The sequence below is a fragment of the Camelus ferus genome, chromosome 33 (assembly GCF_009834535.1).
Source record: "Camelus ferus isolate YT-003-E chromosome 33, BCGSAC_Cfer_1.0, whole genome shotgun sequence".
NCBI lineage: Eukaryota > Metazoa > Chordata > Mammalia > Artiodactyla > Camelidae > Camelus > Camelus ferus.
In genome coordinates this window covers 403,721-421,246 of record NC_045728.1, presented here as the reverse complement: position 1 = coordinate 421,246, position 17,526 = coordinate 403,721, and the positions used below count along the sequence as shown (strand labels likewise).

At 48.2% G+C, this 17,526-nt stretch overlaps 1 protein-coding gene across 10 annotated transcripts in view; it reads left to right on the top strand.

Moving 5' to 3' along the window:
* Window positions 1-548: 548 nt before the first annotated feature.
* LOC102505559 (beta-galactosidase-1-like protein 2) overlaps window positions 549-17,526 on the top strand; it is a 33,419-nt gene continuing 16,441 nt past the window's right edge. For 2 of the 10 annotated variants that reach the window (XR_004316821.1, XM_032472267.1), the window contains exons 1-8: window positions 604-1,343; window positions 1,828-1,920; window positions 2,063-2,260; window positions 10,225-10,293; window positions 11,698-11,793; window positions 13,024-13,132; window positions 15,863-15,955; window positions 17,002-17,083. Coding sequence is in view for 9 of the 10 variants with exons in the window: in XM_032472267.1 (XP_032328158.1) it covers window positions 1,105-1,343; window positions 1,828-1,920; window positions 2,063-2,260; window positions 10,225-10,293; window positions 11,698-11,793; window positions 13,024-13,132; window positions 15,863-15,955; window positions 17,002-17,083 (979 nt within the window). In the remaining variant the exon portion in view is untranslated. The other 8 variants (XM_032472274.1, XM_032472273.1, XM_032472268.1 and 5 more) reach the window with 8 other exon arrangements.

The following is a 17,526-nucleotide window of genomic DNA, read 5'->3' as shown; positions in this document are numbered from 1 at the left end:
TAGCAGCGCGGAGAGTGGAAGTGGGTTTAAAAAGCAAGAAGGAGGGGGGAGGGCACAGCTCAGTGCTGTGCTGGAGGTCCTGGGTTCAGTCCCCAGTGCCTCTATTCCTCCATTAAGAATAAAAACCTAATTACCTCCTCCCCTCCAAATTAAATTAAATTAAATAATTATAAATAAAAAGCAAGGAGGAAAGAGACAAGTGCGGTGATACAAGAAAAGCGGAGGAAGGGGAAGTCTGGCAAGCCTCCTGGACGCCAGTCAAACCTTCAGCTGTTTGGTGGGAGACTCCCAGCAATGAACTATCCCCAAAGACACAGCCTCGTCCACACCGTGGGGGGCGCAGGCGCTGCTGCCACCAGAGGAGGTTAACCTGGGGTCGCACGGAACGGGCTGGCCGTTCCTTCTCATGTAGATGCAGAGAACTTTGCTCTGCAGAGTCGGGCGACCCTTGGAGCCTGGTCTGGGGGGGCGCACCGACCCAGCGTGGGGAACTCCGGGCTGCTGGCTGCGCCCCCGCGGGGAGGCGGGGAGGCGGGGAGGCGGGGAGGCGGGCCGCCCGGCATTGTCGCGGCTGCGCAGGTGAGGCGGGCCTGCGCCCCCGCGCCGCGCCCGCCCTCCGCCCTCCGCCCCCCGCCCCCGCGGCTCCGTTCCCACAAAGGGCGCCTCAGCTCCCGACGCGGCGCCAGGCGTGCGGGCTCCAGGGCAAAGCCGGAGCGCGGGTTCCGCGGGTCTGGAGGGTGCGAGCATCTGCACTTGGACGAGGTTCGCCCGCACGGGTCCGGACGCACCTCGGGGGCCGCGGCTCCGGGCCGGGTCGTTAGCAGCTTCAGGATCGGTCCGGGAGGGAGGAGCCCGGGCTCGCGAGGCGCACCCGCTGGACCCCCAGGTCCGGGGAAGGACCTTCCCGATGTCAGCGCTTCGCGCAGGGACGTGGCGACCGCGCAGAGGGAGGGAGGAGTCCAGGCCGGTCGGGGGCAGGGGTCCCTGCGGCCCAGAGCCCGCCGAGGGTGTCGGGGAGCGGCCCCGCGGCGGGTAGGGCCCTAGGGGTCCCGGGGAGGGGTGTCCCTGTCGTTCCGCGCTCCGGGTGCCAGGCGGGCCGGGCGGATGCAGACGTGGGGGGGAGGTCTGCGGAGGCGGCCTGTCCAGGGCTGGGGGAGCAAGCCTAGGGCGGGGGTTCGTCCACCTGGTGAGCTTGGGGCCGGGCTCTCCCCCTCCGCCGACTTCCCCGCCCGTGGTCCACCCTGCCGCCCGGCGCCCCGTCCCCGGTCGCCCGCGGGGCCTCGGTCGGCCCGCACCCTGCGCTCCACTCCGCAGCGCGAGGAAAAGCGTGGGCCGCATGGACGGTGAGAAGTGGAGCGGTGGGACCTTCAGAGCAGGGAAGTGGGAGACTGGGCTGGAGGTAAAAACGAGGCCCTGCAGGAGAGGCCTCCACGTTGCAGGCAGTGTTCTCTCTGCTGAAGACCAGTCGTGAGAGGCCGTTCCTCAGCCCTGGACCATCTCTGGCGAATCTCCCAGAGATTATTCTGTGTTTATAAACCTTCCGCGGAGGCTCGGTCCTCTCTCACTAGGTAGCCAGTGTCCAAAAACCCAGCGCTTCAGCAGAGACTGTCCATGCAGCTGTCCCGCTCCGGGCAGCAGACAGGGCCTCGGGGTGCTCCTGCCGGAGTCCAGGCGCCGCAGAAGCCAAAGACGGCTGCGCAGAATTCTGCCTTCCGGTGGGGCCCCCTCTGTCCTCCCCACCATCCTCCAAGGCCCAGGCCTGGCTCAGGCCCCACCGCCTGCCCTGCCTGGGGGGAGCCTGACCTTTGTTCTGTCCTGTTCGTTTAGCATGCAGACCCTCTTGGTGAGACTTGTGGCCCTCCTGGGCCTGATGTCAAGGCTACTGGAAACGTCTGCGCTGACCGGAGCCCCCTGGGGCAGGTGCGTTTGGAGGGAAGGGTTGGGAAGTTTCTGCCTGGGCTGGAACTGTGCCCGGGGCCCTGGAGGAGAGGCCTTCCGAGTTGCCCATCCTGTGAGTCTCGGGGTCGCCTCTGGAGGATGTCATGTGTCTCTGTCCTTGCAGGGCCTCCAGGGTTTTCCTCAGTCCCTCGCAGGTGAAGGACCGACGCTTGGGCCTGAAAGTTAAGGACTCAAACTTCACACTTGGTGGCTTTCCTTCCCTCATCTTAGCGGGAACCATCCACTACTTCCGGGTGCCCAAGGAGTACTGGAGGGACCGCCTGCTGAAGCTGAAGGCCTGCGGCTTCAACACCGTCACTACGTGAGTGCCATCAGTGGTGACTTCAGGAACGTATGCCTCGTCAGTCCAGTCTGAGCCGTGACCCTTTGGATACCTTCTTCACTGTTTTGAGGATGGCTCAGTCCCCACTTGGCCCCCAGAGTCTCCTGTGGGCAGAGCCTCCCCACTTGCTCTGTCTGAGCTGGTCACTCTGGCCTGCATGCAGGAGTCTCACATCAGAGGCAGTGGCAACCGCAGGCGGCCCTGCCAGTGGTCCCCACATCCTGAGGGTTCTGGGCACAGTGGCCCTGCCCGAGTCGTAGGCCCCGTCATGGGTTTCAGGTTGAGAGGCTGTTCCGGAAAGCTCTGTCTTTGAAGATGGGTTTCACTGAGAACAGGCCTGGCAAACACTGAGCATCCTCATTCTAGAAGCTGAGAATTAACAAAAATAAGAGATTTCTTGACTTCAAAAATAAGCTGAGAAAGTGCTAACCCATTATTTTCAGTTTTAGTTGTCCTTTTTTTCAGTGATTTGATTTTTAAAATACAGATCTTAGACGGAAAATATCTGGAATTTAATCTGGTGGATGATGGGGGTGATATTTTGAAGCACTTGTGCCCAAAGTGTCCTGAAGCCATTTACACATCACATCATTTTCCTTTTTTGTTTTCTTGTTATCTTGTTGGTTTTGTAAAGCAGTGATTCAGACATTGAAATTTCATGAACGTTTATATTCGATACAGATCCTGAATCACTATGCCGTGCACCTGAAACTAATATAACACCAGATTCAGCTATACTTCGGTAAAAAACCCACAAACTATTAAAAATGGAAAACGTTTATGGTTTAAATGGGCCTACCAAGATTTATTTGTTTTTCATATACTTGCTTAGAAACGTAAAAATGATTACCATTATTTCATAAACTGTAAAACGCTCTAGGTCATCCAGAGCGGAGGAAGAGTGTCATCTCAGAGTAAAGGCAGCACTGAGTGTGTTTAACATTGTAAACAGGCTGCATTCTCTTCTTTTTTTAATTACTAGCAACCAGCCGGCCAGAGGGGACTTTTGAAAGGTTGGGGTCCAGCCCAAGGCACTTGAGGGGGTCAGGAGAGAGCAGGCATGAATTCTGGATCGATTGTTGCTTCTGATGCAGGATTAGAGGAAGCAGCGATTGGCTCTGGGTGGGGCGCTGGTGTGAGGTCAGGGCGGCCTGGTGTCGGCTTTCCCTGGGGATGGATGGGTCTGGTGCCTGTGGGCAGGTACTGGGGTTGGTGCTGCCCTTTGGCTGTTGTGCATGGAGCTGCGGTGACCACTGTTGCGCAGATACCTATTCGAGTTCCTGCTTTTGGTTCTTACTGTGTGTACACCCAGAAGTGAAACTGCCAGATTAAATTGTACTTCTGTTTAATTTTTTGAAGAACCCTTATAATGCTTCCGTGGGAGCTGCACTGTTTTCCCTCCCACCAGCAACGCAGAAACCTTCCGGTTTCCCCACGTCCTTGCCAACACTTGTTTCGTTTCGTTTTTTCCAGTAACCATCCTGACAATGTGAAGTGGTATCTCATTGTGTTCTGGATTTGCCTTTCCCTAGTGATCAGCGGTGCTGAGCATTTTTTCTTTTGTTTATTAGCCATCTGCTTGTCTTTTTTCCAGAAATGCTCATTTCTAGATGCTCATTTCAAGTTCTTTGCTCATTTTTGAATCGGGTAGTTTTTTTTTTTTTTTTAAATATTGAGTTGTAGGAATTTTTAAGCATATTCTGGATGTTTGTCCTTTATCAGACATGTGACTGCAAGTAATTTCTTCTATCCTGTTACATTCTATCGGCAGTGGCCTTTTTTTTAAATTTTTCGTTTTTATTAGGTAGAATTGTGACAATTTGACTGCACATGTACAATGTATTGCATGTAAATACATGTATACAATATACTGCACGTATTTTTAAAATTCACATATACGTACTGTTCGTTGTTTCTAAGAATGTTTAGAGCTTTAGCTTTTTAAACTTACATAGTTACCAAAGAAATAAAGCCAACCACAAAATAAGAATTAATTCAGAAAGACACATATACCCTGCTATTATCAGCAACATTTTTTATAATTGCCAAGATATGGAAGCATCATAAATGCACATCAACAGGTGAACGGATAAAGAAGATGCAGCATACATGTGTGATGGAACACAGCTCACCCATAAGGAAGAAGGATATTTTTCCATTTGTGGCCTTTTGTTCACTTTTTTTTCCCTTTTCACTTCAAAAACCAGAATTTTATAACCAGCATAAACATTTCCATTGCATCGAAAACAACAAAATACCTAGAAATAAACCTAACCTAGGAGGTTACCTGTACTCTAAAAACTGTAAAACATTGATGAAGGAAACTGAAGATGATACAAAGAAATGGAAAGATATCTTGTGCTCTTGGATTGGAAGAATCAACATTATCCAAGTGGCCACAGTACCCAAAGTAATCTACAGATCCAGTGCAACCCCTGTCAGAATAAGACATTCTTCACAAAACTAGAACAAATAATTCCAAAATGTATTTGGACCCGTAAAAGACCCCGAATTGCCAAAGCAATCTTTTGTAGGTCTTTTTTTCTCTTTTTTTTTGTTCTCTTTTCTTATGGTTTGATGACTAGAGAAGTTCCTTTAACATTTGTTGTAAAGCCGGTTTGGTGGTGCTGAATTCCTTTAGCTTCTGATTATCTGTGAAGCTTTTGATTTCCCCCTCAAGTCTGAACAAGAGCCTCGCTGGATAGAGAGTGTTCTTAGCTGTAGGTTTTCCCCCTTCATCACATTAAATATATCGCGCTACTCCCTTCTGTCCTGCTGAGTTTCTGTGGGAAAATCAGCTGATAACCTTATCGGTGTTCCCTTGTACGTTACCTGTTGCTTTTCTCTTGCGACAGTGGCCTCTGATTTACAAAAAGATTTTAATTTCTGTGAAGTCCAGTCTGTCTCTTTTTCCTTTTGTTGCCTGTGCCTTTGTTGTCGCATCCAGAAAGTTACTGCCAAATCCAGTGCCATGCAGCTTCGCTCAGTGTTCTCTTCTAAGAGTTTTATCGTGTCAGTTCCTGGGATGTGAGCTTCATGAGGGCAGGACTTTTCTTGTTTGTGTTGTTGATGGTAATAATAGTACATGTAGCTCATAGTAAGTGCTCAGAAAAGTTCCTGAAGCACTTCTGTATGTTTCTACATTTTTTTCTGTCTTCATGTTAACTTTATAAGATGGATTTGCTTTGATTTTACATGGGTCCACAGCATGGAATCTTGGAATATGATTCCTACAACTGAGAGAATAATTGAAAGTGTCACTTGTGATGGCGAGGTTGGTATGGGGGTTTGTGTGTGCAGGGTTATTGCAGTTTTTTCCCACATTTTCTAATTTAATCAGATTTTCTAGCGACACTTCGGTACAGAAAGGACTTGATGCAGTCTCCTTCTGCCTTGGACACTGAAAGGCACATAGAGGTGGTGGCTCAGACCCCTCTGGGCTGGGTGGGGCAGAGGGTGGACAGAGGTGTGGTTTGGGACATGGGGCAGAGTGGGGATGGGTTCAGTTTCTTGTTCAGATGTCGCTGGTGCTGGGTGGACGCTGGGTGCCCAGGCTGGGTGCTGCAGTGGGGTCCACACCTGTCCGACCTGCTCGCTGCTCTGGGGCCACAACTGGACCTCCTCTGGGCCTCTCCACGGAGTCGCTGGCGTGGATGTGTAGGCTGAGGTTGTGCAGTGGGGCTGGGGCAGCCTCAGCCAGGTGGTGTGGACCACCTCGGGGTTTCCTCAACTGTGACTGGGGCGGGGCCGGTGGGCCTGTGGCTGATGAGATCTGGGCAGAGGGGCTCCCTGCAGGTCTTGGGTCGAGGTGAGTGCCCAGCAAGGTCGCCCGCTGGTGCTTGAAGCCCTTCTTCTCAAAGTGCTTGATCCCATCCCTGACTGGTCTCCCCTGTGCTCCGTCTGGCTTCCCTGCGACCAGAGACCCTGAGGTCCAAGAGACCCCCCAACAGGGTACCGGCAGGCAGACTGGGCAGGTGGTCCGCACAGCTGCCTCGCAGCGCGTTGCCCCTGGGGAGGCTGCCGCTGGTTGAGTACTGCGAGAGGCCCCTGACGTGGAGGGAGCCCCTGGGTGTGTCTTAAGCATGCAGCATGATCCGACCTGTGTGTACCTGTGAACAGACGCCCCCCCCGCCCAGTTCTTCAGCACATCCGTCACCTCACACCTTGGCCTGTCTGTGCTTGTTTGTTTCGGCGAGAAACGCTTCAGTTCTGCTTCCTTCACAAAGTTCACTTGTGCAGCATCGTGTCAGCAGCCCCACGGTGGACACTGGACCCTCAGACCTCCTTCATCTTAGAACTGGAAGTTTGTACCCTTTTGCAGATTTCTCCTGTTTCCTCCACTCCTCAGACCCTCACAACCACCATGCATTCTGTTTCTAGGAGTTCAATTACTTTTTTTTTAAAGATACAAGTGATATTATATGGTACTTGTCTTTCACTGTCGGTCTTAGTTCATTTAGCACAGTGCCCTCCATGTTCGTCGATGTTGTAGCAAATGACAGGGTTTCATTCTGTTTTAAAAACTGAATAATATTCCATTGTGTATGTGAGTATGTGAGTGTGTGTGTGTGTGTATGTAAATATTATATATATATATACATGTTATTTCCATACCTGGATTATTGTGAATGAAGCTGCTCTGATCTCTGAACATGGGTGTACAGCTATTTCTCTGAGATAAGAGTTTCATTTCCTTTGGATGCATACTCAGAAATAAGATTGCTGGGTCGTACAGTCTTAAATTTTTGAGGAGCCTCCATACAGTTTTCCACAGTGGCTGCACCGATTCACATTCCCACCGTGGTGTGCAGGGCTCGCTTTTCTCCGCATCCTCGCCAACACTTGTTATCTTCTCTCTTTTTGATGATGGACATCCCAGCAGGTGTGAGGTGGCACCGCGCTGTGGTTTGATTGCGTTTCCCTGATAACTAGGACCGGTAAGCTCCTTTTCATGGACTGTGTTTGAGATTTGTGTATATTCTTTGGAAAAATGTCTATTCTGGTCCTTTGCCCATTTTTAATTTGGGTTATTGGGTTTTTTTGTTTGTTATTTTTGTTTTGTTTTGTTTTTTGCCATTAAGTTGTATGAGTTCCTTGTATACTTTGGATATTAACCCCCATCAGATTTGAAAACTGTACTAGATTTGATGGTTTGCAGATATTTTCTGCCATGTCATAGGTTGCCTTTCCTTTTTTGATGGTTTCCTTTGCTGTGCAGAAGCTTTTTGGTCTGATATAGTTCCCCTTGTTAATTTCACTTGTGTTGTCTTTGCTCTCGGCGTCAAATGCCAAAGCTGATGTCAAGGAGCTTACCCCCCGTTTTTCTAGGACTTCTGTGGTTTTGTGTGTTATGTTTAATCTATGTGGAGTTGATTTTGTGTGTGGTGTAGGATGGCCCAGTTTATTCCTGTGCGTGTGGCTGCCCAGTTTTCTCCACATTATTATTGATGAGACCGTCCTTTTCCCTTAGTATATTTTTGGCTCTCTTGCCATAAATTAACAGACAGTATATGCCTGGGGTTGCTTCTGGGCTCGCTGTGCTGTTCCGTTGATCCATGTGTCTGTTTCTGGCTCTCTTGTTCTGGTCACTACAGCTTTGCAGTGCGGTTTAGAATCAGGAAGTGTTATACTTCCAGCTTTGTTTTTTCCCTCAAGATTTCTCTGACTGTTTGGTCTCTTCTGTGGTTCCGTACAAATTTTAAGGTCTTTAAAAACATTTGTGAGCAATGTCATTGGAACTCTGATAGAGACTACATTGAATCTGTAGATTTTTTTGGGTAGTACGGATATTTCAACATTTTTAATTCTTCACCAGTTGTGCAGTATGGGATATCTTCCCTTTAATTTGTGCTGTTTTATCTCCACGTATTTGTGAATTTTTCAGTTTTCTTCTTATAACTAATTTCTAGTTTCATATCTTTGTGGTCAGAAAAGATGCTTGATATGGTTTCAGTCTTCTTAAATTTATTAAGACTTATTTTGAGGCCTAACATATGATCTATTGGAGAATATTCAGTGTCTGCTTGAGAAAAATGTGTATTCTGCTGCTGTTTGATGAAATGTCGTTTAGACGTCTGGTAAGTTCCTCCGGCCTAATGTGCAGTTCAAGTCCAGTTTTCCTTGCTGGTTTTCTGTCTGGGTGATGTATCCAAGTGAAAGCGGGGGACTGAATTAAGTACTTTCTAAGGATCCTGGATTCGTTCCCAAAATTCTTATATAAAGGTCCATGCCTAAAGCCCTAAGTTCCTGGCTTGTTCTCTTCTCCAGGAAGGTGAAGCTGTCGCTGCAGAACCTTGCGCTTGTATGCGTCCACTGCCCTCTCCCTTTCCTTTGTGCTTTGTGCTACAGAATTCGTGCTAACATTTTTTCTGCTTTGAACATCTAATTGTATTTGAGAGAAATTTAAGATGATAAAAATGTCTTTTTTAAAGTTACTCACGTATTTACCATTTTTGATGCTTTCATTCTTGTGTGCAGATGACTTTTTCTGCTTGGTGTCACTTCCTTCTGCTGAAGAACTTCCTTTAACATTTCTTCCAGTGGAGGTCGCTTGATCATAATTACCTTAGATTTTGTTTTTTTGAAAAATACATTTCTTTCATCTTCAATTTTTAAGGATAATTTCACTGGGTATAGAATTTTAGATTGGTAGTTTTTTTTGTTTGTTTCTGTGTTTTAATTTCAGTACCTTAAAAATGTCTTTTCATCATCTTCCGATATACACATCACCTGATGGCAAATCTGCTGTACTTCTTATCTTGTTTTATTCTTCATATAAAGTGTTGCTTTTCTCTCTCTGGTTGCTTTTAAGATTTTCTTTTTCAATTTCATTTCATTCTTTTTCAGTGATTTGATTCTGATGTGCTGTGATGTAGATTTTTTTTCTACTTGTGGTTCATTGAGCTTCTTCAATCTGTAGGTTTATAGTTTTCATCAATTTACCAAAATTTGGTAAAATTTCAGCCCTATTTCTTCTAATATTTTTCTCTCCCCCTTTTTCCAGGATTCATTTACATGCTAGACTCTTGATGAGGTCCCATGTGTTACTGGTGCTTTGTTCATTTTTAGCCTTTTTTCCCCCCTCAGTGTTCTAGTTTGATAGTTTCTTTTGTTCTTTCTTAAAGCTTACTGACCTTTTATTGCCATTTCTGTTTTGCTGTTGGAATCAGTGGTACATGTTTCATTTCTTGCTGTTAACAGTATCCAGAGTATTTTTTATTTCAGACAGTATCTTTTTTAAAAGTTAGAAGTTCATTCTGGGTCTTTTTTGTATCTTTCCTTTTCCTCATCATGATCACGCCTTTCTTTACTTATTAAAGATGCGGTATGTGTATGTTGTACCTTTTTAACATTTTTCTACCAGTTTCAAACTGTGTGTCATTTCTGGGATTATTTCTATTGCTTGATTTTTTTCCTGGCTGTGTGTTGTATTTTCCTAATTGTTTTGCATAGTTGCCTCGTAAGCCTTTGTAATGGATCCTGGGTATTATGAATCTTACATTGTTAATCACTGCATTTCACTCCATTTATTTAAATCATATTGTATAATCCAGTTCTATAAACTTTTCAGATCTTTCTGGTTTCTATGTTATGGTTAATGGTTTTCCTTTTTTGCCATTATAGATGTGGATTTAAATTTTTTATGTTTTTGTGGGCATTAAAAAAAATTGCAGCTGTTCCCCAGCAGACATGACATACACATCTGTTTTACCTGAAGTCCGGAATCATGGACAAACATTGGCTGCTTGGATCTTTGTTGGGCATTTGAGGGAAGAATTTTGAAGCTGCTGCATAGTGCATATGCACGTAGAGATTTGGCTGTTGGGATGTTCAGTCTCTTTCTTGGTAGAGGCAGCCCAGGTGCCGTGTTAAAACTGAGGAGTCAATAGGGAATCAGAGCAAGTGGGTGAGAAGTTTTTATAGTTTTCTTTTTGCCGTTTCAGGCATGTTCCTTGGAATCTTCATGAGCCAAGAAGAGGCCAGTTTCAGTTTACTGGAAACCTGGATTTGGCGTAAGTTTCACATTTAGGTTCCCTATTTCTGTGGCTCAGAGACAGGGTTTGACTGTGGGAGCAGCTGAAGCAAGGGGTGCCTGTTTTCTGCTTTGAGAGCCACCAGGAAGCGCGGACAGTCTCGTTCCTCGGCTGCAGCCTCTTGAGCAGTGATTCTTTTCTCGGCAGTGGAGCCTGGACCTTCGTGTCTGGGGTGCATTTTGCTCACCTGTGGGTTAGAAAGTGTACATGCAGAGTGCCACAGGTTTAACCTATCATGGGGGGTCGGCTGTCTCACTTATGAGAGGAGACCTCTGATCTGTAGTTTGCAGGATTTCTGAAACATGGTACAGGAGAGCAGGTGTTTATTTGAAAATATGTACTGTCCACGTGCTGTGGTTCAGAGCTGTCTTTGGTGCTAGAGATGCACAGATAACACACTGTGTTGTCAGGAGTAAGGGTTCTCTGTAGAGAAGGCGGTAGATGACACAAAGTAGGGGGCAGCCCAGGGCAGATGACAGTGAAGTTGTAGTGAAATAAATCCGAAGTTGATCAGGAGTTTATTAGAGGAGGCTGAATGTTACTTCAGAAACAGGGTCCAGCCAGGGCACAGTCAGAGACGTGTGAGAATGGTTTATGTTAATTAAGCAGCGTTAGCTGCTGTAACAAGTAAGCCTCAGCGTCTGCATGATGGTCCCTTTAACTCTTCCACGGGCCAAAAATGTGACCTTGGAAGCTCTGACTCGTTAAGCTTTTGGTTCCTTATCTATAAAATGGAGGTGGTATTAGTACCCATCTCATAGAATCGCCAAGTAAAAGAATAAACTCACAGAATTGAGCTATCGTTCCTGATGCTGGGACAGGGTGAAAATTAGCTCCTGGTTTTGTTGTTGGTGCTGAGAGACTGGACAGACACTGGAGAGGTGTCAGGAGAAGGTAAGAAGGAAGGAGGGAGCTGCTGTAACAACTCCAGTGGAGATGAGGAGTTCTTCAAGCAGGAGGGTAACGGTCGGAATTAGAAGGCATCTCGTGTTCAGAAGTATTAAGTAGGAGGAATAAACACAATCTGGTGACAGACTGAAGGTGGGGATGAGGAGGAAGGAAGAGGCAGGAGGACTTCTTGTGCGGTGGTGCCAGTCAGTCGGGGGAGGAGACGCGGGGAGCAGGTCAGGAGGGAAGGCTGGCGTCCGGTCCAGGGTCCCTGCGCTTTCCCGTCGGTGTCCTGCTCTCTGGTCCTTGACTGAGCCCCTTTCTTGCCGAGTGCAGGGCTCCCTGCCCACCGGGTCCCGTCTCCTGCAAGGACTTCTGGAGGCCAGGCTGGGAGTCCCACCTTCTACCCATGGGAGAGGACATCTTGGGGAGAGATAGCAGCGAGTCCAGCCTCAGCTCTTTATGTGAAATTGTCTTTATTGCTTCACTCCCCAGGGTTTTTATATCCATGGCGTTGGAGGTGGACCTGTGGGTCATCCTGTGTCCAGGCCCGTACATCGGGAGCGACTTGGACCTTGGCGGCCTGCCCAGGTAGGCTGTGCTCTGGGGCCCCTGGCCGTGACTGCACGTGGGCCCCAGGCACTCTCACAGGTGAATCAGAGCAAAGCGTTTTCCTTGCTTTTCTATGTGCCTTTTTAATCTGCACTTTCCCCCTCATTTAATGATGTAGAAAATGAACCTTAAAATACTGGGAATTATATAGTATTTGTTTTTTATAAATCTCCATCTCATTTCTGCCATACAAATAAGGTAAAAAAAAAAGCTATTGGCTACCACTTAAGCAGTATCTTTGTAAGTTCTCGGTTTGGGGATAGCAGTACACACAGTGATTATCTCTTTTAAAAGAGGATTTTCTTTCTTTCTTTCTTTTTTGTTTCTATCATTTTTTAAATTGTAGTAAAATACACACAGTGTACAATTTACCATTTAAAAGTGTGCAGTTTTGTGGCAATTAAGTACATTGAAAATGCTCAACGACCGTCACCGCTACCAAGTTCCAGACCTTCTTCATCACTCGAAGAGGAAGCCCTCAGCCCCGTCACCCCCACTCCTGCCCCACAGGCCCTGGCAAGCACCCGTGTGCTTCCCGTTTCTATGGATTGGCCTGCTCTGTGTTCCATACACATGGGATCGTGCGTTATGTGACCTTTGTGCCTGGCTTCTTTCCCGTGACGTAATGTTTTCAGGGCTCATCCATGCTGTAGCATGAACCAGTTCCTCATTTTTAATGGCCAGATTATGTTCCATTAAAGAACATTTAAAAAGAAACTTTAAAACAGCTTTATAAAAATCTCATTCTAGCCTGGGGTTTGGCAAACTTTTTTGGTAAAAGGCCAGATAATAAGCATTTTCGGCTTTGGGGGACAGTCGCTGTTGCACTTACTCCGTCCTGCAGCTGCAGCAGGAACATGCTGTGGGGACTGCAGACAGACGGAGGGGCCGTGTGCCAATGAAGCTTTATTCACAGGCACAGACAGCGGCTCTGCTTTGGCTGGTGGGCTGCAGCTTGACGACCCTCCCGGGTCGTTTCCTCACCTCACCACCTCCAGTGTGTGTGGAGGAGAGAGGTGGTGGGGAAGGTGCTGAGCTCTTGTAACCGAGCACAGACTGCGTTTCCTGAAGACGCGCTGACATCTCGCGATGTGCTCGCTGCTCCCGGGTGGCTGTGCACATTTGGGCTGTGCTTGTAGCCCCAGGTGCGTGAACGTTTCGTTTTGCTGTCTCCCACCCCCAGTCTGAGTCTTGCCTTTTCAACCCCAGCTGGTTACTCCGGGACCCTAAAATGAAGCTGAGGACAACGTACAAGGGCTTCACTAAAGCCGTGAATCACTATTTTGATGAGCTGATCCCCCGGATAGTGTCCCTCCAGGTAAAGCCCAGCCGTCTCTGTGGCCCAGGGAAGGCGTCGCCTGCCCCGATTTCCTGGGTGGGCCGCCTCCTCTCCACCACTCACAAGTCGGAAGCATGTGCAGCAGCTCATTCCAGCTCCTCATTTAAGAAGTGTCAGGCTGTTTTGCTCTGCTTTTGTGCCTTTCCTCATCTGCTGCCCGACCAGATGCCTTGTTCCTGGCAGTGCGCTTGGAACTGCACTCTGTCCATTTTCATTTCATCTTCTCCATTATTTCTTTGCTCTCCATCACCATAAATGGGAAGTTAATGATAGTCACCAAAATGCCTTAACTTAGGTGCTAACTTAACTTAGTTACATAGATGAGCTTAGGAAGTTGAGTTTTATCACGCCTCCCCGTGCGTGGTGTCGCGCGTGCTCGCGCTTGAGTGGAAGTGGTGTGTCGCGGCAGCTCTTACGTGTGTGGGAAGTGCCTCAGGGACTGTAGAGCCGGGCAGACAGTGAGTGGGGGAAGGAACAAACGTATGGAGTCTGAGAGGTGTCGAGCAGCTCGCTGGGTGACTACCACTGAGCATGTGTCATCATCACTGTCCTCATCTGAATGGGCTTTGCATCCCGTGAGCCACTCGGAGCAGAGCTGGTTCCTGACACCGTGAGTGTCCCGGAATTAATCAGACTCAAGGAAGCCATTTAAACTACTCAGTCACTGAAGAGCAGAGTCAGTGTGCCGTTGGAAACAGGAGACAGTAGAGCTAGTCCTTTACAGAGATTGGAGCCGTGCCGTCCAGTATGGTAGCCATGGCCACGTGTGGCTGTTTAATTTACAATTAAAACTAAATAAAATGAACAGTTTAGTTCCTCATTCACAACAGACACATTTCAGGTGCTCAACAGCCACACGTGGACGGTGGCTACCACACTGGACAGTGAGAACCCAGAACATCTTCATCATCACGGAAAGTTCTGTTGGACAGCATTGAACTGGAGCGCTCACTCCGCTCCAGATAAGACCTCCTTAGTCTTGGAACTCCTGGGAAGCTGAAGGAGAAATCAGAAGGTTGCAGGGGCAAGCACAGAACCAGGGCCTGAGGAAGCCGGGGGTCTGGACAGCATGAGCACAGCCTGCTGAGTCAGCACTTGCCACCGAGTACCCTCCTTCTAGAACTTCCGAGTGCGTTTATCGTGTTCAGGGTCTCTTGCTTTAGATAATCCCAGGTGCTGTCAACTTCTGGGTTTTCCCCTTTCCTTTTCTGTTCTCTAATCTGTCAGATTCCTCATTGTGTGGGTGGGAAGGGGGAAGAAAGAAGCAAGTTTTGGAAAAGGTTTTCAATGTTTGCCATCAGAGGATGAGATGTGAAGACTTGGAACTCTCTGTTAGGCCTTGTGACCTCTTCTGTCCCCTGTCAGGGTGCAGTGCAGCCACTTACTCTTCGCTTGCTAAATATCTTCCCATTTCAGCTCTCTTCTCCCAGTTTCTCCGAGGTCATGATAATCACAGTGTTTGACGTGCAAGCACTTCAGTCACACTTCACACAGTCCTGGCTGTTAACCCAGATTCTTACTTTCGCTGTTGGCGTGGAGTTTAATTTTTAGGGGTCAACACTGTTTTTCTTAATTCTGCATTCTGAGAGGGATACCTCATGGTGGCTCATGTGTCTCCAAGGGCAGTTTGAGAGGTGCAGAAGTGGGTGTGGTGAAACCTGACTAGGACTTGGCAGGTGCAAGGTACGGAGAGAAGACACGCCGGCCGGCCTGGCGAGAGCTACAGAGGCACGGCTGATTACACGTGGTGACGTCAGCTGAAGGGAACTGGGAAGGAGGGACAGTGAGAACATACTGGCAAGAGGGCATGTTTGAGAGCTCAGACGGGGATGCGATCCAGCCCAGCGTTGGGACTGATGGGGAACCATGAGCAACCTCAACACTGAAGAGGTGGGTGGGGCACGAGGAGCTCACAAAGAAGACTTAGGAGGGGTGGCCAGAGGGGCAGCACCTGAGGGGATGTTCCAGAAGACAGCAGAGAGGGCTTCGAGAAGGAGGAGCTACCCAAGGGCTTCAGCTGTTGCTGGAGAGGAGTGAAGTTAGGGTTAAAATGTATGTTTAAATTCAGCAACGAGGCGGTCAGTGTTCATAAAGCAGGCAGAAAGGAAGGAGTGCAAGTGGGACCAGAGGGAGACGGAGTCAGTGGGAGGATAAGAAGAGTGAGTGCAGAACTGTTCCACAGAGTTTGTCCCCGAAGGTGACGAGGACAAGAGGGTTAGTAACTGGAGTCAGTTTACATGATGGTGGGAAGGGATAAGTAAAGAAGGAGATGAAGATACAGGAGACAGAGGGACACCCAAGGGGCAAAGTCCTGGCACAGTGGGAAGGAGATGAGCTCCTGTGCGCAGGAGTGAGACAGCGCCTGGCGGGGAGGAGGGACGCCTTACTCACCTAAGTGGCACCAAAGTAGAAAGGCTGGAAGCAGAGGCTTGAAGCCTCTGCTGATGCGTTGAACTAGGGGGCGCTACCGGGCACAAACTACTTAGGGGGCACCAGGGAAAGGACGCTACGGGCACTTAACCTCCTGGCGGCGGTTGCTGGCTGTAGAGTGAGAGAAATTGCCGCAACTATAGTGTACTTGGAGGCGAGTCTAGAAATATGTCACTTTTTATGGCACTAGAAATACGTGTGTGCGACAACAGGTTGAGAACATCCAGCCTTCCCCCTCTGGTCACATCACTCTCAGACTCTCATCTCCTTGACCCTCAGGTCCAAGAAGATGGCCCCATTATTGCTGTGCAGCTGGAGAATGAATATGGTTCGTATCATATGGATAAAAAATACATGCCGTATGTTAAAAAGGTAAGTGCCCCTTTACTTTTCCTCCATGTTTACCTACTTCTTTTCTCACTTTGTTAGTTTGTGGCACAAACATCCTGAGTACCTGCAGACTACATGGAACCGTGGGATATGGAGATGAATGAGGTCCAGTTTAGTTCTTCCATGCATTTACGCCCTAGAGAGGGGACTGGAAACTACCTACGTGACTCTGATGTAAGGCAAAGAGAGATGTTAAAATATTTTCCCTTCTGTGGGTATCGCAGCTGTCTTTTGGTGGTTGTTTGTATAGTACATACTCGTTTATCCTTTTACTCTCAGTTTTTCCATCCATATTTTTAAGATGCATACCTTGTAAGCAATATATAATTAGAAATTGTTTTTATTAATCCATTATGAAAATTCTTGTCTTTTAAATGAGATACTTGGTTCATTTACATTTAATGTAATAACTGTTATTTGCATTTAAATCCATATCTTGTTAATTTTCATTTTTCTCTGACCTGTCTATGGTCCTTTCTCTCTGGTTTTTCTTTTTTTGAGTTGACTGAGTATTTTTATTATTATGTTTTCTCCTCTACTAACTTACTACACACTTTTCACTTATTTTTTAGACTTGGCCATAGACAGTACAGTATTCATCCTGAATCATTAATATCTGATATAAGTTAGCATATTTGCCAATTCCAGGGCAAGGGAAACACCTGAGACAGTTCAGTTGCACCTTCCTCTCTTCTCCCTTAGGTGCTATTGTTGTCATTTCTTTCCATGCTGTGTGTGTCTTAGACCCACATGGCATTATTCTTTTTATTATTGTATGGAGTCACTTAGATTTACCCACATAATGTATTTTGGTAGCTTTTCCCCTCTCTCTGCAACTCTGAGCGTTGTCTCTATGAGCACTTTCCTCTTCCCAAAGAGTGCCTTTTCTGTTCTCCTTGTCCCAGGTATACTGCTAACAAATTCTTGCAGCTTTTGTTCAGCTGAAAATGAAAAGAGCCATTGCTCTTCCCAGGGAGGCACCGTCCCCTGGGCCTTGGCCAGTCACTGACCTTCCGACTTCTCCGCAGGCCCTGGTGACAAGAGGGGTCAAGACGCTGCTCATGACCGCGGATACTGGACAGGACCTGACGGGAGGCCACGTAAAGAACGGTACCATGCTGGGGCCGCCCGCCCGCCTTCTCTGCCAGTTGGGTGTGAGGCAGAAGAGGGTCCCTGAAGCCTCGACGTCCCCTTTCCTGGGGATGGCCTGGCGGTGGGGCTTCCAGGCAAAGCTGACTCGGGAGCCAGTCTTCTCCCTGACACCCCCACCCCCCCAGCCGCTGCCCCTGAGTGCTGGCCGCCTGCTCCTTCCTCCTCGGTCCTGGCTTGGGCCGGGCCGGGACAGAGCAAGCCGTATGGTCAGGCCTGAGCTTGAAAGGGATGCAGAGGGAGGGTCCTGCCCTGGCCCCAGGCCCAGGCACTCATCGCGTGAATGAGACAGAGACTCAAAGCAGGGAAGAGACTCAAACTCAGTAGAGCAGCCGGGGAGGCAGGGTGAGTCCGCAGGAACAGGAAGGTCTTGTGCAGACGGAGCAGAGGACGTGCCTTTGGAA